Consider the following 22,119-nt stretch of genomic DNA (forward strand, 5'->3'; position numbering starts at 1 on the left):
ATCTTTATTAGTTTTAATTATTGGGTGCAATTGGATGTTTCTGCTGTTTTGAAATATTTTATTGTTTTTTGGAAATATTAGAATATTGTTTAATATTGGAATTTTTATTCATCGAATGTTTTGAAATAGTTTATTGGTGTTTGGGAAATTTTGGACATTTATTCATTAACTGGGTTGAAATATTTATTCTTATTATAAATATGATTTTACTAATGTGATTGATGTTTTATATATCCTGATTTTATTATTAAATGTTGTATGAAGGATGGTAATGTTTCTGTTTTTCCATTGTTGCTCTGCATATAGAGGTTGGCTTGTTGTGGGTTCCAGTTCATTTCTTCTCAGTACATTTCTATTTATACTTTCTGCTCTCTTTAGTCTGTATTTGATCAGGGTCTGTAGGTGCTCTGCATATGTGATCGAGATGAGGAGTTTTGCTGGCATGCAATTTCTGTGTAGGGATCTATAGCAACCTAGCTTGTTCTGGTTTCCTAATAGGAGGTGTATTGATGTTCTAGGGCCTGGTGTAATATGTGCAGTGTTGCCTTTTCATAAATAAGGTTGTTACTATTTGAGTGCTGTCAGTTAGGATTGTTTTGGTGTGGGTGGTTTACCATATTATAATGGTAATTCCATTTATTCATGGCATTCTGAGGGCCAAATCCACCTCCACCACACATTATAAAATATCTAATTCCATAGGAATGCCAAGTGACCTTTTCTGGTTGGCACCACAGGAGTGCATGTAAATATAGTATGCATTTTATAAGTGTTCTTTTTCATGTAAAATCTGTTATAAATGCATTATTAACTGTGTGTGACTGTAAAGGGTGTGAGAGTGTGTGTGTGTGTTTGGGGGAGGGGTGCAGTGCATGCAAGGCTGTAAGATTTGCCTAAGGTACTTAATACTAGGGATGTGAAAAGCCCGAACCTTTTCGTTTGGGCTTCATTTTTGGCCCGCGGCAGGAAATATCATATTTCCCACGGTTCGGGCCTTTGAAATTCGGGGGGACCCGAATTTCGGGTTAGTGCACACCAACTCCCATTAGTGCGCGCTTAGGGGCAGATTTTTAAAAAATACGCGAGCGCGTACTTTTGTTCATGCACCAGGCGCAAACAAAAGTACGCTGGATTTTATAAGATATGCGCGTATCTTATAAAATCCGGGGTCGGCGCGCGCAAGGGGGTGCACATTTGTGCAACCTGCGCGCACCGAGCCCAGCGCGGCCTGCCTGTTCCCTCCAAGGCCGCTCCGATTTCGGAGCGGCCTCGGAGAGAACTTTTCTTCGCCCTCCCCCCTCCCCCCACCTTCCCCTCCCTTCCCCTACCTAACCCACCCTCCCGGCCCTATCTAAACCCCCCCCTACCTTTGTCGGCAAAGTTACGCCTGCTGAAATTAGGCGTAACTTTGCGCGCGTCGCCAGCAGCCCCGCTCCGTCCTCCGGTCCCGGGTGCTGGTCCGGAGGCCTCGACCATGGCCCCGGGCTTGCCCTCGAAACGCCGTGGCACGCTCCCGAAACGCCGTGTCGTTTCGGGGACGCCCCTGGACACGCCCCCTCCCGCCCCTTTTCGAAAGCCCCGGGACTTATGCGTGTCCCGGGGCTTTATGCGCGCCGGCGGCCTATGCAAAATAGGCGCGCCGGCGCGCGCAGCCTTTTTAAAATCCGCCCCTAACATTTTAACGTTAGCGCGCACTAACTCCAATTTCGGGAAAAATTATTTCAGGTTTCGGGGTCCCCGAACCAAGACGAATTAGGAAATTTTGTTGAAATTGCCTGTCCTGAACGAATGCACATCCCTACTTAATACCCTTCCCTTGACCATGGCTTCTGGTGGGGTGGGAGGGTGAGTGCCAGTTTTTCAAAATATAGATTGCTGGAGGGAGCTGTGTTTTTTTTTTCTTTTTATGGGCCCAGGACAGAGACTGAATGAGTCGGCGGGGGTGGGGGGTGGGGGCAGCATGGTAATTGTTCGCACAGTGCAGAAAAAAAAAGCTAGCACCTGCCCTGTCTCCCCTCAGCACTGACAGCTAGTCTCCTGTGCCAAACTTTCTTCAATCCAGGTTTAAAGCAAGAAGGCAGAGCCATGAATAAAAGGCGGTTTTGCATGCTCAATTTAGCACGTGTAGTGCCTATATGCTATTTAGTGCTTAGGTGGAAGTAATGGATCAGCACTCCACTCTTCTTGATAGCATGCATGTAAGGTGACAGCGCATGCTATAGATATTACTTTTCAATGGGCACATAAAAAATTATATGTATGTATCACTGATAAAGAGCCGATTCGGTGTGCAAGTAAAAAAAATGTTAGCGTGGGCTTTAGTGCATAGACCCCCTATATTTGTTTTTATTAAAACTGACCCATTGCATGGAATCTGTTTTGATCAACTATTCTGCATCTATCACATCAAATATATAAATGAATACTATTGTGATAGTATTCTTTATTGAAGATAAACTCTATACATTTTTTTCTCCCTTTCAGGACTATTGGATTGATAATTCTATTTTCTCAGTATCTCAGAAATATTGATTTCCCACTGATAACATATACTAGAGGAAAGTGGAAAGTCATTAAATATCCAGTCTTTAAACTCTTCCCTGTAAGTAGAGAGAATGAACTGGCTTGAAATGTATTTATATCTTCATAAAAGCATGCCTGATAAGGAATAACATAGATAAGTACATTTGAACTAAGAAAATCATGGCTTATCTTCATGTATTGGTACTTTTCTGTCAGATTCATATTCTAAAAGATGATTTCACTATCTCTACATTACAACTTGTACAATCATTTAAAAAAGTTTTTGAAACAAGTTGGTGAAAGTTTTCTGACCAGGAAACAGACCGGTTGAGAGTGGATAAAATGCCATGAAATTCTGGAACTGTGATACTTTGTTTTCAGTGGTTGACATTGCTAATCAGATTATACTAATCACAACTGCAAATTGGTTTTCTGCTGTGAAAGAATGTTCAGTAGGCGTGAAACAGAATTACCAAGCTGATTTCCAGTCTATGACTAGTCTCAGATTTTAGCACATATGATTTACAGGTATGTGAGGCTAGTAGCGATGTGCAAAAAGATAAGTTACCATTTTATCACATTGTGTTCATTCTTCTTGTGTTAATTAAGTGTCTTTGAATCCTATCAAGGTGCTGTTGGGAATGGGTATATCCTGGTTAATCTGTTATCTTCTCACATACTTTAATGCATTTCCATTAAGTCCTGGTGAGTATGGCTATACAGCTCGAACAGATGTCAATCTTGATGCGATTACAAATGCACCCTGGTTCTACATTCCTTATCCTGGTAAGTATTTTTATTGTTATTATTATTCTGCTTTCACCCAAAAAAGGGAAGCACAGCAAAGCAGTAATTTTGGTTGCACTTCCAGTGGTTTGTAAAGCAAGATGCAAGAGAGGTGACCTGTGACTGGTCTTAATATATTTTTTTATATCTTTAAAAATCACCACCTCCACTGGGAGGACGTTTCTTCCATCCCCTCCCTCTCTATAACAACATATTTCCTCAGATTATTCGTGAGTCTACCCCCTTTCACCCTCATACCATGACCCCTCATTCTAGAAGGTCTTTACTAATGAAAGAGGCTCGCCTCCTGTGTATGGAAAACTTTGAGATATTTGAATGTCTCTGTCATATCTCCTCTGTTTGCCATTTCCTCCAGGGCTTACATGTTTAGATTATTAAGTCTGTCCCCATATGCTTTAGAATGAAGACTACTGATCATTTTAGTAGCCTCCCTCTGGACCGACTCCATCCTGTTTATATCCTTTTGAAGGTGCGGTCTCCAGAATTGTGCACAGTAGGGGTGTGAATCGTGTGATTGATCGTCTTAACGATCAATTTTGGCTGGGGGGGGGAGGGAAATCTGATCGTCGTGTTTTTATTTTTTTTTAAATCGTAAATCGGGGGAGGGCGGGAAAACCGGCACACCAAAAAAACCCTAAAACCCACCCCGAAACTTTAAAACAAATCCCCCACCATCCCGAACCCCCCCAAAATGTTTTAAATTACCTGGGATCCAGTGGGGTGGTCCTGGCGCGATCTCCCTCTCTCTGGCCACGACTGCGTTAAGAGAAATGGTGCCGGTGGCCCTTTGCCCTTATCATGTGACAGGGCAAAGGTAGCGCCGGCGCCATTTTGGTTCCTGGCTTCCGACGTCACGCGTGCAGGAGATCGCTCCCGGACCCTCGCTGGACCCCCAGGGACTTTTGGCCAGCTTGGGGGGGGTGCTCCTGACCCCCACAAGACTTGCCAAAAGTCCAGCGGGGGTCCGGGAGCGACCTCCTGCATGCGGGCCGTATTGCCAATCTTCAAAATGGCGCCGGCGCTACCTTTGCCCTCACTATGTCATACGGGCGATGGTCGGGGGCATTTGTATTGTATCGTGCACTCTAATGATTTTGGACGATTTTAAAATTATCTGACGATAATTTTAATCGTTCAAAAACGATTCACATCCCTAGTGCACAGTATTCCAAGTGAGATCTCACCAGGGACCTATACAGGGGCAATATCACCTCCCTTTATTTGCTGATCATTCCTCTCCTTATGCAGCCAGACATCTTTCTGGCTTTTGCCATCACTTTATTCACCCACTTTAAGATCATCAGATAAAGTCGCCCCTAGATCCTAGAATTTCACCTCTCCCTTGGCTTTTAGAATCCTAAATGCATTACTCTGCATTTTTTAGCCTTGAATCTTAGCTGCCAGTCTCTGGGCTATTTCTTGAGCTTTGTTAGATCCCTCCTTCCTGTTTTCCCACACCTTCCTGGCTGACTACCCTGTTGCAGATTTAGGTATCATCGGCAAAAAAAGACAAAACCTTCCCTGACGATCCTTCCGCTATGTCGCTAACAAAAATGTTGAAAAGAACCGGTCCTGGGATTGATCCCCAAGGCACACGACTAATAACAGCCCCCTCCCCCCCCCCCTTTCAGAGAAAACTCCCACTCAGCCAGTTTCTAACCCTCAAGGGGTAGTTGCTCTAGGTGACTGACTGGGTTAGAAAGATAACAACTCATTCAGACAAAAAAAATAAAATAAAGAAACTGTGAATAACTGATACTGAATTCATGGACTTATTAATGAGAAAGAGATGAACTGAATAGAGGGGGGCTCCATACATTTACATCCTTTTCTAGTGAAAGATATGGCAGTGGGAAGGTGCATATTGCAGTGATCTGATCCCTCCAGAAAGTGAACTCATTTTGAAATTGAATTTTAGATTCAGTTACTTACTTTTCAGGTACAGTAGGTATTTCCCTGACTCTCAGAATTAACGCCTGGATTGATATTTGAGGGAATGAAGGGCAAAGTGACTTGCCAAGGCCACAAGGACCAGCAGCAGGAGAAGCAGGATTTGAACTCTGATCTCCCTGCTTCTTATACCACTGAAGTGACTACTAGGCCACTCTCCTACTTGCAGGGAGAGGAATGAAGTTCTTTTGCAGTAGAACATTTGACAATGCCATTCCTTCAGGAAAAACAACTGCTGCCCACCAAATAAGGGTTTATTATTGACCCTGAGAGTTTGTTTTTAAAGTCAAAATATATCAGAAGGAAACAGGATTTTCACACACGATAAAAATACAGTATTTAGAATCTGATATGGTGAGGGGCAAAGGGGAGTCTCAGGTCAGCCACTGTCACTTTGAAGGACAGCAGCGGCGGGACAGAAGCTATTGGTGATCTCTCCTGTCTCAATCAGGTGCTTCTAAGGGTAAGGAGTGCAGTTCCTAAGGAGGAAGGGGAGGTTGCCAGGAAGGGAAGGGCAGGGGGAACAAGGCTTTAACACTACTTCTTGGCCAGGGGTGCCTTCACAGGGTGTGGAGCTTTAATTTCGCCACTTTTGGTGGGGTTGGGAGTCTATGCAGGGGGAAGGGATTTTGCTAATGGAGATTTATGTATATGATTGGAGATGCATTTCGGGAGGGGGAGGGGCTTGCTGTGACAGGGCAGGGATCATTTGGGGGCTTAAGGCCCCTTTAAACTGCGGCAGGGAAGGGGGACTGAAATTTGTGGCACTACTCCTGCAATCAAAATCATGCAGCCATTACTGTCACTGGTAACATCTGCACATTCAGGGCTGCAGGAACAGTACCTTGGTATTCACTAAACTGCAGTACTCATTACCACCATTTAGTGAACACCAGGAAAACTACACTGCATTAAAACCTGGGTTTTAATGCGGCTAAGTAAGTAGACCCCAAATTAGCTATGCATTCATGTCATGATACCTATTGAACTATAGAATGTTTGGTGCTGGGAGAGGTAAAAGTCCTGTGGATTAAACTGTTAAGCAAGATTTTGAGATATTCAGAGGCAACATTTTCGTTTTGGTCTGTTCATTCATTTCACAGGTCACCTCCATTTGTTTCATATGAAAAAAAAAATGAGTATTTCCTATTAAAGCCTATGGGGAAAGCAATGCAGCCTATTTTGAGCTTCATAATTGGGGTTCTCTAATCAATTCTAATGAAACTTGTGGGGAGACAACATCAGAAAGGGGACAAGAATGTCAAGGCATCATGGCAAAGTGGTATCAAAAGTGACTTGAACAACTTATGGCACTGTAAAGGGTCAAAAGGGTACCAACAGTGGTAGAAGTTCTCCAAGGCATCATCAAAGAAGCAAATCAACAGCAAGAATGACAAGATTTCAAAAGAGAGCACCAGTAGTAGTGCCATGAACCCCCAAACGCAGCATGAAAGGTAAAAGTGGCCACAAGAGAGGCCTGAACATCCTAAGGCACCATGAAGGGGGAACAAAGCAGCAAAGGTGCAGAAATAAAGTCCAAGCAATGGCAGAGGGACAAAGCAATGCAAAGAGTGGCATGAAGACCCCCAGAGCACCATGAGAGCTGAAAAGCAGCCACCCACTGTGACTAGAAATTTTCAAGGTGTTAAGTCTGTCAAATAGCAGCAAAGCTGAAGGTCAGAAAGGCTACCAAGGTGTAGCACAGGGGGTATATCAGCAGGGCCAGTGGAAGCACTAGGCGAACTAGGACTGGGCCTAGGATGCCAACCATTAGGGGGCACGGCCGGGGAGTAGTGGCACTCCTCTTTGCCACTCTGGCATTGCCACTCGTGGACCCATAGGGTTCGTGCCTCCTAATGAGAGTGGCGGTGCGCCCGGGGGGGGTTGGCCCTTCTCGCATATAATGATGTTTCTACTATGTTTGTTCAATGTAGTACTTTATTGTGTCAAACTTTATATTCATATTTATTTGTACACTTTTCTGTATTACACGCATGTTACACCGTACATGCCCCTTGCCCTCTTTGCAGTTTTGTATCACGATGTTGGCCTAACCTTTTTATTTATACTCTCTTTACAGATTCCATTCTATAGCTTTAAAGTCAGCCTTTTCTTGCTCCCGATGCAGCTCTGCGAAACACTGTCCCATGCCAGGGGACTGAATTCATTAACATCCAATTAGGCGACTGTTTTGTACATCTAATTAAATTCTTATAGACCTCCTCTTAATTAAAGCTATTCTAAAATTCAGATGCTATTTGTTGTATTACATTCATTTTGTTAATTACTTTATTTGATTTATTGTCCTAACTTACAGCCCGATCCAGTAAAGTCCGTGGGAGAGCGGACTAACGCCCGCTCTCCCGGCGCGCGCACCGGCCCCTCGCCGGTGCGCGCGATCCAGTATTTAAATTAGGCGACGCGGTGCAAACGAGGAAAAGGAGGCGCTAGGGACACTAGCGCGTCCCTAGCGCCTCCTTTTGGCCTGGAGCGGCGGCTGTCAGCGGGTTTGACAGCCGACGCTCAATTTTGCCGGCGTCGGTTCTCGAGCCCGCTGACAGCCACGGGCTCGGAAACCGGACGCCGGCAAAATTGAGCGTCCGGTTTTCGGCCCGACAGCCGCGGGCCGAATTCAAAATTTTATTTTATTTTTTTTTACTTTTTTATACTTTTGGGGACCTCCGACTTAATATCGCTATGATATTAAGTCGGAGGGTGCACAGAAAAGCAGTTTTTACTGCTTTTCTGTGCACTTCCCTGGCGCCGGAAGAAATTAGCGCCGACCTTTGGGCGGCGCTAATTTCTTAGAGTAAAATATGCGGCTTGGCTGCACATTTTACTTACTGGATCGCTCGGGAATACCTAATAGGGCCATCAACATGCATTTGCATGTTGAGGGCGCTATTAGGTGCCGCGGGTGGGCCGCGTGTTTTCCTCCCCTTACTGAATAAGGGGTAAGGGAAAACACGCGTCCAGAGCAGGGTGACAGTGCGCTCCGACGGAGCACACTTTACTGTATCGACCTGTGAATAAGGGGTAAGGGAAAACACGCGTCCAGAGCAGGGTGACAGTGCGCTCCGACGGAGCACACTTTACTGGATCGACCTGTTAGATTCCACTATAAGTGTTATCGCAGCGCACACAGTTTTCAAATTACTACTTACCCAGGGAAATGATTTGTCTTTCCCAGTTTCAGCTGCAATAACTTCCAAGTCCCAAGTAACAGATAGAGATGACGAAGCCTCTTAACAGAGGAAAGGGGCAGTGACGTCTCTGTTGTGCAGATAAATAATCTGAATAAGCTGGTTTTCTTATTAGGCATGGGAACTTTCACTTAGCTTCTGCTACTGCTTCTGTTGTGACTTTCTTTGCAGCGGGTTACTAATCGAGTTGGCTTTCCTTGTGATCCCAGTAGACTGACTAAATAATTTTAAATGTGGCCGAAAGCAGATGTGAAACGTCAGGGGCTAAGATGATCACTGCCAAATTAAGAGACCTTCATTGTCTGGCCTTCTCGCTTTCACAGCATGAGAGGGCGTATTTTTAAAACTTTGCACTGCTGACCCTTTCTGCTCGCCCCCCCCCCCCCCACCTCCATTTCTCCAGATGTGTGCTGTTGTCATAGATGGGGAAGAGAGGCAGGATTAAGGAAATCTAAGGAACAATGATCGGAAGTTAACAGCCTTCAGGATGTTTTCGGAAAAATTAAGTCTGGAGAGGTTGATGCAAGGTTTTTAAAAAAGGATTTTTCTTGCACACTTGAGCTTCAGGTTGAGTCATATGATCAATCATCACCTTCTTCCTGCAATATTAAGTGGAAAGACTGGAATAATATAATACATAAAGTATGTTTTTGATTGGGAGAGGAAAACATAATACACTGTAAATGATTTTTCTAACAAATGCAACACTAATAATCATTCATAGATTTATTTTTCATAATTCTGCAACTCCATTTATAAATGCCATTCTATGTTACAGTGATTAAAGAATAAACAAGGCAACTTCTCACAGAAAAACTGATTGATGCAACAATATGCCTGCACTACTCTGAACCTAAAGTGAATTAAAAATATATCTATCTATCTATATATGTTTTTAACAGGGCAATGGGGGATTCCCACTGTAAGTGTGTCCTCAGTGCTAGGGATGTTATCAGGAGTCCTTGCTTCAACAATTGAATCTATCGGGGATTACTATGCTTGTGCACGACTCTCTGGCGCCCCAACTCCACCCATCCATGCACTAAACAGGGGAATTGGAATGGAAGGGATTGGATGTATTCTTGCTGGCATCTGGGGGACTGGAAACGGGACAACATCATACAGTCAAAACATTGCAGCTCTTGGAATCACTAAGGTAAGAATGGACTTAATTCTACCAAACGACACAAAATATAAACTTATGAATTCTGATGATATCAGAATGTTGTTAAACTGGTGAAGATTCCGTTTTAATTCTGTGTGGATAAGTTTGTGAAAGTCTCAAAAACGAATCAGACAATAAAATGAATTGCTGTACATACCACTCAAGCCATTTTGCAGACCTTTTAACAGGCATCTTGATAACAGTTCCCCACACTTTTAGGCAGCTTTCTCAGTTTGAACAAAAAACTGTAGTCAGAAAATATTTGGAAGTTTAGGAGTTGGCTTTAACTTTCAAACCTATGTGCGGTACAGCATTTACATGTGTAAGGGGCAGAAATTAATACAAGTATTTTATATAATGTGCAGTGGGAGCAGCATATCTTATAAAATACCACATATGTCTGCTCCATAAGTTCAAACATATGTTTCAGTATGAGTAAATATTTCCAATGCAAGAAAATGCATACTTTCTTTACATTTCAAAAAATGTAACACAAAAAAATTAAACATATGCATAATAATCATGATTTATATGCAGAGACAGATATTTAATAAACTATCGGCTAAATCTTAAAACACTGGCACGCGTAAAAACATGGAGATACGCGCGTGGCCGGACCGTGCGCATGCTGCAGGAATTTTTAAAGGGCCCTGGCTACGCGTGTTATCTCTGTGCATGCGTCGAAAGCCGGCTCAAATCAAAAGGGGCGGGCAGGGGTGGGGTCTGGGCGGAGGTGGAGCGTGGGCCGGCTGGGACATCGCCATCTTTGTGCTGTCCTGGTGAAGTGCACGCCGGCAGCCGGCCGGTGCGCACAACTTACTTCTGATCGGAGGAGCAGGTAAGTTGTAAAAGAAAAAAAATATTAGGGTAGGTAGGTCGGGTTTAAGGGTCAGGGAGGAGAAGGAAAAAGGGAGGAAGGTTAGTTAGGGGCAAGCGAACTGGGAAAGACCCAATCACGTCATTGCATGTTTTTAATAAAATCACCCCTGCTCATGCGAGTCGGAACCCGCATGCACGTGCGCGAGCCGATATAAAATCGGGCACGCATGTGCATGCAGGTATTGGATTTTATAACATGCGCGCATCTCCGCATGCATGTTATAAAATCTGCGTGTCCTTGTGTGCGCACCGGGAACAGCGCGCACATGGACACCCGTGCGGCCCTTTAAAAATTTACCCCTATATGCGTATGCTGTTTTGAAAATAGTTGTGCATGGACTTGAAATCACCAGTTTGCCAGTGCCTCTGCCAGTTCCCCTAGTCCTCCAGTTCTCCTAGACCTTCTAGCACTTCACTCTGAACCCCCATCAGTTGTCCCCGATCTCCCACCCAAAAACTGCAGACAACAGACCAGGTCTGATTTCACTTGCGCTAGTCAATTAGCGGGTGTAAAAGTATACAAATAAGTTCAGTTATATATACATATCTATTTATTATCATAATTCTGAGCTCTACCCCCCTCAGTGCCCCAGCCCACCTCTTTTCTCCTCTGGTAAAATTTACATGTGAAATAAAAAAATGTGTGAATAGTAATGTTCTCAGCATTTATAAAGCAGCATATACTCGCGCGCATGCTAGTTATCCATGTACATGCTAGTTTTACACTCAGAACGTCTTTGAAAAATTATTTGAAAAGTAAGGTGGCTCTCAGGAGGATCTTTATTGTGAACTTGACTTAGCATTTTACATCTTGATAATTTTTTCATAATTAAAAATATACGGGCACACCACTCAGACCGGTTGAAGCATGCTTTCATTTGCTTCGGTTTTATGAGAATGCCGTCGTATTTTTTTGCAAATTACAAGACTATTCACATTTAAACAAAGAAAACCATTTGGGACTGAGGTACTCACTGTACAATGCATTAGTACAAATTTGAAGGTCCTGATGCACCGACGAGGGCTATGTAAATTGTAAATAAAAAAAAAAGTGTCATTGCCTGAAGCCAACTTTTACTTATGAGCTGTGCTTCTATAAGCATTGTCTACTTTTTGCTGACAGAAGAACAAGTTAATTTGGCAAGAGTTTACCTCAAAATAACTAATGTTCAGCTTTAATTAAACTGCAAAACTCACAAAGGGAGAATGGCTGTGGTGGTAGTAGTATCGCCATAGGTTAGAGTGCCCTTTAAGGAAGGTCCAAGTTTCTAAGCCAGAGCCTACTGGCAGAAAGTTCAGGTTCTCATTGTCCTTGGCAGTATTACAGAGGTAATATTTTGACAAAGATGTCCTTGAACAATGTCTCCAATGTTTTAGCCACATACCTGCTTAAGAATGAAGAATGCTTTTCCTTCGTGTTCATCTTAATCTTGTTATTGTTAGACACACATGTTTATTGATCTATGCAAGGAAAAACGAATTCTTGATTTGTGCTTGAATTCAGTTGGGTGCCCCCAACTAAATGGCATATCTGGAGCAGAAGTCATTTCATGCCACGATCGTCACTGCAGAAACATTCAGCCCATGGAAAGAACCGACTTTAACACAACGCCTCTTTCTGCTCTTCCACGGTAAAGATGGATCCCTCTTATTTGCTCTCCTTGGTAATAAACACCCATTCCTGATCATTGTTGTTTATAAGATATTTTGTAAATAAAGAACTCAATGCTTTCCAATGAAGATAGGGACAGAGAGAGAAAGGAGTGGGCTGATGAACTGCAATTCATGATCATTAAGGATGTCTTGGCATAAGAATTTTATGTCAGCTCATTTTTTCATTTCTGGGGATGTTTTTTTTTTGTTTTTCCATTTATTTAATGCTTATTTCCCAAACCAAATAAATATTAACACAAAAAAAACAAAGCAAAACATACCCAAAACAAATGAAAACGCAGGCCCTCCAACTCCCCAAACTGCCTCTCAGAAAGCTGTGAGGTCTGGGCTTTCTAGCTGGGCTGTGCCAAGCCTAACTGGGGCCTCCCAGGACCCCTTTGACCACCCCTTATCCCTGATAAATTTACCATGGCCAGGGATGTCACGTTGGTGGTAGTCTTAGGCCATTTTTAAAGGACTTCACATTCAGGCAAGAGCAAATGGGCATCGCTCTTTCACACCTTTCATCTCAGCTGGCCCCCTTCAGGAGAGGGTTTGTGTTGGAAGTTGGATCCTTGGGCCAAGGTGGAGTTAGCGCAAACTGCAGGGAGGAGCCATGAAGGTCCCCACCGTCGGCAGGCAGTCCGAGGAAGCTTCGCCTATTCTAGCACATGTTCCCCGCGGGTTGAGCCTTTGGGTACCAGGGCTGGCAGTAGGAATGTGCAGGGGAAAAAAAAAATCTATTTCATTTTCTCTTCATTTTTGGGAGGTTTTCTCCCCACAAATTTCATTCCTGTGAAAAAAATGAATCAAACAATGAAATAAAAAACCCCCAAAATGGACAAAAAAAAAGAAAGCTAGGCCTCCCTCCCACCCTTCCAGACAATGCAGGGAGCCAGGATGTCTCCCAGCCCCCACGTATGCGGTCCAGTGGAGATCCACTGGCTAGGACTAGGCTGAAACCTCAGACTTGCATAAGTCGAGGCTGCGGTAGGTTGCTGCAGACTTGGCTTAGGCCAGAGCCTGGACCCCAGGGCTGATGCCATGGCCTGGCCTGGAGGCCAAGTCCAGACACTGGATTCTTGGCCTGAACCCAGAACCAATGCCATGACCCGACCCAGAGCTTGGGATCTTGGTGCAGACCCAGGTTTGATGCTGTAACCCGACCCAGAGGCTGCGGGCCAATGCTGGAGCCTTGGCCCGGAACCAGGCCCAATACCGCAAACTGCCTGGAGGCTGGTTCCTGATGCTAGGCCTTGGCCTAGGCTGGAGCCCAAATCCAGGCCCAACACCATGACCCGCCCCGGAGGCTGAGTCCTGATGCTGAGACCTAGGCCCAATGCTGGGGCCTTGGCTAGGAGCCGGGACTTGATTCCTGGGCCTTGGCCCAGGGTCAAGCCCAGGCCTGGGAGCTCCTCTTTTTGGGTCTTATTCTTTTTTTGAGCTTTGGGGTAGAGCCAGAGTTTACTCAGCCCGTAGGTCAGGTCATGGCATCGAGCCTGGGCTTGGGCTCCAGTTTAGGCCAAGGATCAGGCATCAGAACCCAGCCTCTGGAGTGGGTTTTGGATTTGGGCCTGGGTCATCGGGACCCAGCCTTTGGGTTGGGTCGGGTCTCGAGTCGAGCCTGGATCCAGACCCTGTCCTAGGCCAAGGCCTCGTCAGGACCTGGCCTTCGTCAGATTACCCCCACAGATCTGGTAAGTAAGTATTGCTTTTTTTTTTTATTTTTGGGGGTTTTGGCTGAGGCTTTTTTGTTGGCCTGTGCCTCTGCCGAGCCCCCAACATCATGCTCAGGCATAGGCTGTGGCCCCTGCTTTGAGACTCAGCCTATATCCTAGGTGAGGCCTGGGCTTTAGGCCTAGACCTAGGACCTATGAATTAGTTTAAAACAAAGTAAACAAATGTGGTTTGTTTCATTTGGGGGCCCCTGATTCGATTTGGGGCACCTGAATAAAACAAATTAGCCTTATTCGTCACTTTATGCACTTTTGTTTTGAATGAATGCACATCTCTAGCTGGCATGTCTTAGGTGGTGGTCTCTGCTGATGGTCAGAAGATCCATCGAGTTTGCAGAGTGAATCTGGAAACAGGCGAAGGTCGATGGCAGGCGATATTCAAGGAGGGCCAAATGTCAGGCAGTGGTCAGAGGCAGGCAGCATTTAAGGAGTTCTAGAAGTCAGGCAATGGTCAGAAGCATGCGGTGTTCAAGGAAATGCAGAAGTCAGGCCAAGGTCAATACCGGATGTCTGTCTGTGGGGAAGGCGGGATGGAGAAGCACGGCAGGAAGACAAGAAGCAACACAGAAGGTGATACACATTGAAGAACTGAAGAAGTGAAGGACTGAAGGCTGACCACGCTGATTGACAAACAGGGTGGGGAGCACAAGAACTGAAGGACGAAGATACTGAAGACACTGGAACAGAAGACAATGGAACTGAAGAATGCAAGAACAGGGATGCTGAGGCAACTCACATTACTCAGGCAGTAGGGAGACCTGTTGCTGAGGTGAACAGGAGTAGCCTTTATAGGACCTTGCCTGTGAGGTCATCAAGGGGCGTGCTGGTCTTTTCCCACCATGGGACCTTTAAATGCGGTGAAGTGGGTGATTGCATGCCTTAGGTAGACCCGAGGAAGACGTCGACGGCATCCAACCATGGTGACTGTATCCCGTCATGCTGTGGAGTGGCACCCCCGATGCGCAGGAGGAAGGAGGGGTGCGGCGATGTCAGGGAGCAGCTGGTGAGGCTCAGCCCAAGTGCTAAGTGCAGCGGTCCACAGGGAAGGCTCGCTGACTGCTAAATGCAACAGTAAATGTGGGCTGGGAGGGCTCCAGCCCCAGCAAATATTTGGGGGCAGGAGGGGTTTCAAAAGGGCCTGACAGTAAAATGGACCAGACTCCTTCCAGCATATTTATTTATGATTTTATTTATTTTTATGTATTTATTTTTTAATATACCGACATTCGTAGCACACATCACGCCAGTTTACAATTAACTCAAGAAGGGAAATTACAATAAACAGGGAGCAGGGAGAGTGGAGCAGGCAAGGAGAGGGAAGTTGAACGGGCCGGGGGCGAGAAAGGAGAAATAATATATACAAAGTGAAGGATCTAAAATTTAACTCATTAGCCAACTAGAAGCCAGAGCAGTTCTCTTAATATAATCTTAGCTCGAACATGTGCTAAGATCTTATATAACAGTTTGCAATAATAAGAACCTAAGAAATTGGCCAATAAATGACAAAGACTTGGATATGAGTGGAGAACATCATTTATTCCTGGAATTCGTAGGTCCTTATTATTGTAGTCTGCGAGCACAATCCACTCTACCCTGCCTACTGGTAAATCTATGGATTATGGACAGAGTTTACCATTGTAGATCAAAATTGTTCAGCCCTTCTTGCATCTCAATACCTTTGACCCTAAGATATTTTTCCTCCCATTTGCTTCCTGTTGGTTGTTTTAAACCTAACTTCACAAAAAAAACAAAACAGTATCTGGCCTTTCTCTAGCATATACTTCACATAGAATATTGACTCCCTAGAAATCTGTGTCAGGAATATGCTTTCTTGATTCATACAACAGGGAGACCAAAGGATAGGATTATATAGTTACTTCCCAGGTCTGGGGAGTTGTACTTGCATTTGATTTATTCACCAAAAGGTTATGATGGTAACTTTTTAAGCGTCACGCAGGCGCACTTTGGTGAGTGTGTGTTGGCAAACGCCCAGATCCATGCCTATTCTATAATGTTTGTGCACATGTTATAAAATAGCCTGGAGGTGCACGCAATTTTAAGTGGATATGCAAAATCCTGATTCTACTCAAGATATTTTATAATGGCCATGTGTCCATGCCATTGCCAGTTGCATCAGTTCGTCCACCAGTTCATCCAGTTAAGAGCTAGGTTCTCTAACCCCCCCCCCCCCCCCCCCCCTGGTTTGATAGCCTGCACTCCCCCCAATTACTGCAGACCCTTTCAACGTGACAGAAATGGCTAAATTCTTTCATTTTTTGTCATACCTCCTCCATAGCAGAAGTAAAGTTACGCAGCAATTGACCTGGGTGCCTGCCAGGGTGCATAAGTATTTATGTTCACATCTCTTGCCTACTCCCTGAAATGCCCACACTCCACCCAGACCCCACCCACGATGCCCCTTTCTGAAATCAAGTGAGATGTGCGTGCAGCGGGAGATAGACGCACATCTGGGCAGCTTTTAAAATTTGGTAGGCGCTCGCGAGCCCAACTTGTGCGCCCATCTCCTGTTTTTGGCACGTGCCAGGCTTTTAAAATTCACCTTTCTGTTAGCAAAGTTCACCTGTCAACACTTTTAATTGTGCTGTTAAAATGAATTAAGTGTAATGGAAGTTAAAATAACTGAGGGGCCTGATTTACTAAACTTTCCTTTCCAGTTGATACAGAATGGGAAAAAAGCATCATTAAATCAAGCCCTGGGTGTTTTCATCACCGTGCATATTCTGTTGCCATCAGAATTCCTGGAAACAGTGATAAGGACTGAAAATATATATTATCTTCTTTTGCAAGGTCGGGAGTCGTTTGGTGCTACAGACTGCGGGCTTTCTTTTAATTGTCCTGGGTCTCTTCGGAAAATTTGGCGCCGCCTTTATTACTATTCCAGAACCAGTTATTGGAGGAATGTTCATGGTAATGTTTGGAATGATAGCTGCAGTTGGCATCTCCAACCTTCAGGTAAATGCAGCCAGGTTTTATTCATATTGACTTGAAAACAGCTATGTAATCTAAGACAGAAATTTTTGAATATAGAAATAAAATTTATGAAGGAAATTCTCAGTATCTATGTAGTCATTGTTATGGGAGCTACGATAACCACCCATTTAGTATATTCCTATTGTAAGGGATACTTTGTTTTTCCATACTAAATTTCCTCTGGTTAACACTGGAGATCTAAGAACATAAGAAATTGCCATGCTGGGTCAGACCAAGGGTCCATCAAGCCCAGCATCCTGTTTCCAACAGAGGCCAAACCAGGCCACAAGAACCTGGCAATTACCCAAACACCAAGCAGGTCCCATGCTACTGATGCAATTAATAGCAGTGGCTCTTCCCTAAGTAAACTTGATTAATAGCAGTTAATGGACTTCTCCAAGAACTTATCATCTTTGGAAACCATTCCTAAGATTTTCTTTTTCTCGCAAAGGGAGCTGAGATTGGTCCTGCTTAGGTGATAAAACCCCTTGCCTGAGCATGAGCAGCGTGTTGGGATGTAGATTTCATATGGGAGAAGAAGGAGAGTTGCTCCTGGTGGATGGATTCCCGTAGACCCTCCAGCCTGCACCATTGGGATAAGTGAGGACAGTAGCCCTGCCAGAGTCTTCACTGACCTGGAGGGTACTGTCTTGGCACCAAGAGTTCAGAAGAGAAGATTTCTGTTGTTGTCTTTAAGAGAGTGGGTTCTGTTTTGACCTGTTCTCATTTTGGGAGGGCTTTTAACCCCTGAGGGCAGTGGGACTCGGCTTCTGTGTTCTGTCCCCAGGTAAACAGAATCTGCAGTTGCCTGCATATTGCTTTACCCTATGCCCAGTAAAAGTGAGGTCAGTAGTGTCCCAAGTGTAAGAAGTGATTTTTGGAAAAGTTGTGTTTTGCCTGAGGGAGATAGTTTTACACTCCCATTTCCCTGCTTACTTGAAGAAGAGAGTTTTTTCTTTCCTATCACTGGGAAGAGACTTTGGACATTGACTCAGAAGATGGAGAAAGAGTTTGTAGCACTTGGAGTTTTCATTGTGCTATGTATCCTCGTAATTTTTACTATTTTGGCCTGGATTCTATTTTTTAAGTTACAGAGGGAGGATAACTTTAATACATGTGTTAGTGCTCCAATGAATGCATGTAGATAGGCGTGCATGCGCAATCACATGTATTTTGTGTGCACACTATATAAAATACACTATATTATATATACCCAATAACATGCTCACGTATATAAGAGATACATGGTATGCATTTTCAACATAGCCAGATAAGTAGCATTTTAACACATATCTGGCTGTATTACTTAGCCAGATAAGTAGCAATTTTTGAGACTTATCTAGCTAAGTGGCAGCAAAGCCACCACTTACCTGGAGAAATAAAAAACTATCTAGATATGTGGCACAAATCTCCTATATGCGAGTATTTATGCTTCTAATTTTAATCATTTACATGTGGAAAATTAACTCTCACATTTTCCTAAGCATTTTGTAACATGCACATGTGAAACAAATTGCCAGTTTTACCAATTACTCCACCAGTTTGCCCAGTCTATCACTAGGTCATGAAGACCCTCCTGGTTACTCTGACCCCTCACACAGTCAGTATTTGCCAATAAAAAATTTTATTCTCACTTTCACCAGATAATTAGCAAGTATAAATATGCGCAGGTAACAGACATGCATGTGCTCCTTTGGCAGGTTATAAAATAGCAACTTATTTGTGTAAATGTTGGCTCCATACCAGAATGCCCTGGCCTGCCCCTTTTTTATACGAGCAAATTTATTCATGCACCATTACTTGCACGTGTATGTTTGAGGTTTATAAAATAGCATTTGTGTGAATATTTTCTATTTGCATACACATCTGCTAATTTGTACGCGAGCAACTCTTTGAAAATTCACCTTAAAATTTATTGTTGAACACCCCTCCATGTTTCTGCCTGTTCTTCCTAAACCACTATCCAGCCTGCTGAGACCTATGCAAGTGAGTACTATTGAGAGAGTGGCTGTAGGAGGCAAGAAACTGCACAGGGTACCCACCCCCAAGAGCTTAGGGCCCTGGAGGCTTGTCCTTCTCCCTGCCGTCAGCATTCCAGTGGCTGACTGCTGCAGAAATTAGTGCAAAGGGTGAGAGATCTAGGACAGTGAGTTTGGCCATGGGACTATGTGATATCTGCATTAGGGACCACAAACCAGGGGGGGGGGTGGAGTTTACACTATTATTTATGTAGTTGGATTGAGTGATTGGGTAAAAGATCTGGCGGAGGGTCCTGGGGGTTAGTTTAAAGTATGGCAACTTGTACGCTCCTCTTCTCAGAACGGTAGAGGACGAAAGAGAGGACAAAAAAAAGATGACTTGGATAAGGCATGATATTCTGAAGGTGGAAAAGCTTGTATAGTTGTATAGTTGACAGCTGGGAAATATCCTTAACTAGAGCAGGGTAGACAGGAACAACCAAGCAGACAGGGTGGACAAATTGGTCCCTTTTTCTGCTGTTATCAACTGTGAGACTCAATGACAGGAGATGTAACATTTGACTTTGCCTACAGCTTTGAGCATGATAAAGTTTCATCCATTGATACATGATAAATATACATATATGGTATCACTCGTGTTATGTTACCATACAAGAGATATTCCAGACAAAATATATGTATAGCTATTACTTGCACGATATCGCCCTAACTAAAATAATTTTGATTAAACACTTAAAGTTATATATATTCTTCATTCCCAAACTCCACAACCCTTTTAGGTCTTTGTCTTTTTTAAATATCCTGTAAACATTATTAACTACTTTGATTGACATCCTGAAAGTCATATTAGTCAGTGGGCTGATCGTCTGCATGGTAATTTGTAATGGCAGTGATAGCTGTTGTGTCTACAGTGAAGATTACTCGTGGCGAATTGATTTGCTATTCTCTAGTATTATTTAATAAGCATTTATAATAATTCCATGATCAAAACTTCAAAAACAGAAAGAAAATATGATAAGATCCTATTAGAAACATATAGATTGCTCCACAAATATATGAAAAGGAAAAACAAGAGAATTATATACCCTCAAACTCAGAAACTACACAAAGAGAAGCCTCCAGCTGTGAAGGATCAAAAAGGGTACAGCAGGCAATTTGTTCTCCTTAAAGTTAACCAAACATTTTCCAGGAAATTTAATAAATATCTCAGACCACAAGCAAAGGTGCAAAAATGTCCTGCTCCTTGTGCATTTTCCTGGATGTCTCCAGAGCAATGCATTCTGTGGTCAAGAAATTCAGCATATTTGTGAAGGAAACAAAAGACTCAATGTCCTATCCCTGGCCAGGAGAAGACCAAAGGTAACCCCAAGATTGGCCTTTATGACATCCTTAATTGGGGACTGCTCCTACATAATATCTAAACCTGGGATTCCCAAATATTTTGGATGCAGGGACCCCCTTTTCAACATCCAAAAGTTTTAGGGACCCCCATCCTGTCCCTACCTGTTTCATTTCCCTCTACCAGTCACTCCGCACCAATTTCTATTTTTCTCTCACACCCTATCCCCTCATCACCAGTCCTCTCCATCAGCCTCTCCCCACAGGTTTCTATCTGATCACCAGTTTCTTCTCCCAAACCCTCTCCACAAGTCAGTCCCTCCCCACTCCTTCCCAGCCCCAACCCTCCAGTATCTCAACCCCCAGACCCTCTCCGCCAGCCTCTCTCATATACCAGCACATACTTACTAGTCTCTCCTCCAGCTCCCACCACACCAGTTTCTCTCTCCAGCCTCTCCCCACAGTCTCTCTTTCTTGAGCTCTTCTCCACTACTCTCTCTCCCTTAGTTCCACATCCAGCCACTCCCTACCAGTCATTTTTTTCCCTCAGTTCCCTTCCCAACCAGTCTCTCTTCCTATGCCCACCCCACCAGTCTCTTTCATTCTTATAAGCCACTTCTCACTAACTTCTCCCCCAGTCAACTACTCTCCTGCTTCCTTTACCAGTTTTTCTTCCTTTCAGCCTTCCACTTAGCAGTCAACTTTGCACTTTGTACCCACAGGCTTGCAAGCAAATCTTCATGGATAATCCTCATGGATTATCCAGTGGTACTGCAAGTACTTTAGTACCTACAGACATTACATGCAGTGATTTCAAAATGATCACTGGTAGTTGTCTGTCCTTCCCATCCCCTTCCTTGATCCTTGGCAGCCATCTATCCCCAACTTCCTCATGATCCCTGGTGGTCATCTCTCCCTTCTGCCCTTCTCCAATGACTCTTTCCCAAGTGTTTTCCATCCTGGCTCTCTCCCTCTTGAGCTCCCCCATGGCTTATTTCTGAATGCCTTCACTCCTTCATCCTTGATCTCCTCTTGACTGCCTTCCATCTTTCTCTGTCCACTCTGCGTCCTCCCCACCAGCCTCTTTCTAAGTGGTACCTCCCATAGCCCCTTCTTGAGGGGGTCTTCCCATTTGTTCTCCTTCCTCCATGGCAACTTCCCAAATACTCTCCCTCCATTCCCTGCAGAGTGCTGTTTTCCCCATTGCCTGTTCCCAAGTACCTTCCTTCCTGAACTGCTTTACCCCACCCATAGCACCTTCCCCGTGGACTCTTCCTGAGTGCTCTCCTTCCTGCCCTCTTCTCCCAGAGGCTACTTCATCCTTTCTTGAGTGCTTGTTTTACTCCTCCCATGCTGGGGGGGGGGGGGGGGGCTGAGCTGGCTCCAAGATAGTCCCTTCTATCCTGCCCTCTTTCCTCTACCCCCTTGGCCAAAGTACTCATTCATTGCAGCTTTTCTCCCTCACTGTCAGGCCAGCAAAACAGCCACAGCACAGCCACAGCACATGCAGCAGTGCCCAGACATAGTCTGCACATAGTCTGCAGAAACAGTCAGAAACAGTCAGAAAGGACCCCAATGTTGTCAGCAATTCTTTTTCAGTAACTATTACTTGTAGTTTTCCTGAATTTATGGTTATGGTTATAATTTATTTATATGCTGCCCCTATCTGGAGTGGCCCACAACAAAATAAACACAAAAAAACACAGGTAAATAGACATAATAAAATGACATAAAATAAGCATCACTAAGGGCCTCATTTTCCAAGCGTATCGCACGCGGTAAGGAACGTTTTGCACGCGAAACGTCCTTTTTCGCGTGCGATACCAAAATGGGGGCGGAGTCGGCCCCGGAAGAGGAGGAGTCGGGGTGTCACCGGGGCTGACTCTGTGACAACG

At 44.3% G+C, this 22,119-nt stretch overlaps 1 protein-coding gene and 1 long non-coding RNA gene across 3 annotated transcripts in view; one reads left to right on the top strand and one right to left on the bottom strand.

Moving 5' to 3' along the window:
* The window catches only part of LOC115091372, a 93,897-nt gene extending 85,173 nt beyond the window's left edge, over positions 1-8,724 (bottom strand). The window contains exon 1 of the long non-coding RNA XR_003856689.1: positions 8,445-8,724. This is a non-coding gene — a long non-coding RNA (uncharacterized LOC115091372). The remainder of the gene's footprint in view (positions 1-8,444) is intronic.
* Positions 1-22,119, top strand: part of LOC115091371 (solute carrier family 23 member 1-like) — a 184,475-nt gene that overhangs the window by 100,980 nt on the left and 61,376 nt on the right. For both annotated transcript variants that reach the window (XM_029601648.1, XM_029601647.1), the window contains 4 exons: positions 2,485-2,602; positions 3,153-3,309; positions 9,386-9,639; positions 16,725-16,889. In XM_029601648.1, the coding sequence (XP_029457508.1) occupies positions 2,485-2,602; positions 3,153-3,309; positions 9,386-9,639; positions 16,725-16,889 (694 nt within the window). The remainder of the gene's footprint in view (positions 1-2,484; positions 2,603-3,152; positions 3,310-9,385; positions 9,640-16,724; positions 16,890-22,119) is intronic.

The sequence above is a fragment of the Rhinatrema bivittatum genome, chromosome 4 (assembly GCF_901001135.1).
Source record: "Rhinatrema bivittatum chromosome 4, aRhiBiv1.1, whole genome shotgun sequence".
In the NCBI taxonomy this organism is placed as follows: Eukaryota; Metazoa; Chordata; class Amphibia; order Gymnophiona; family Rhinatrematidae; genus Rhinatrema; species Rhinatrema bivittatum.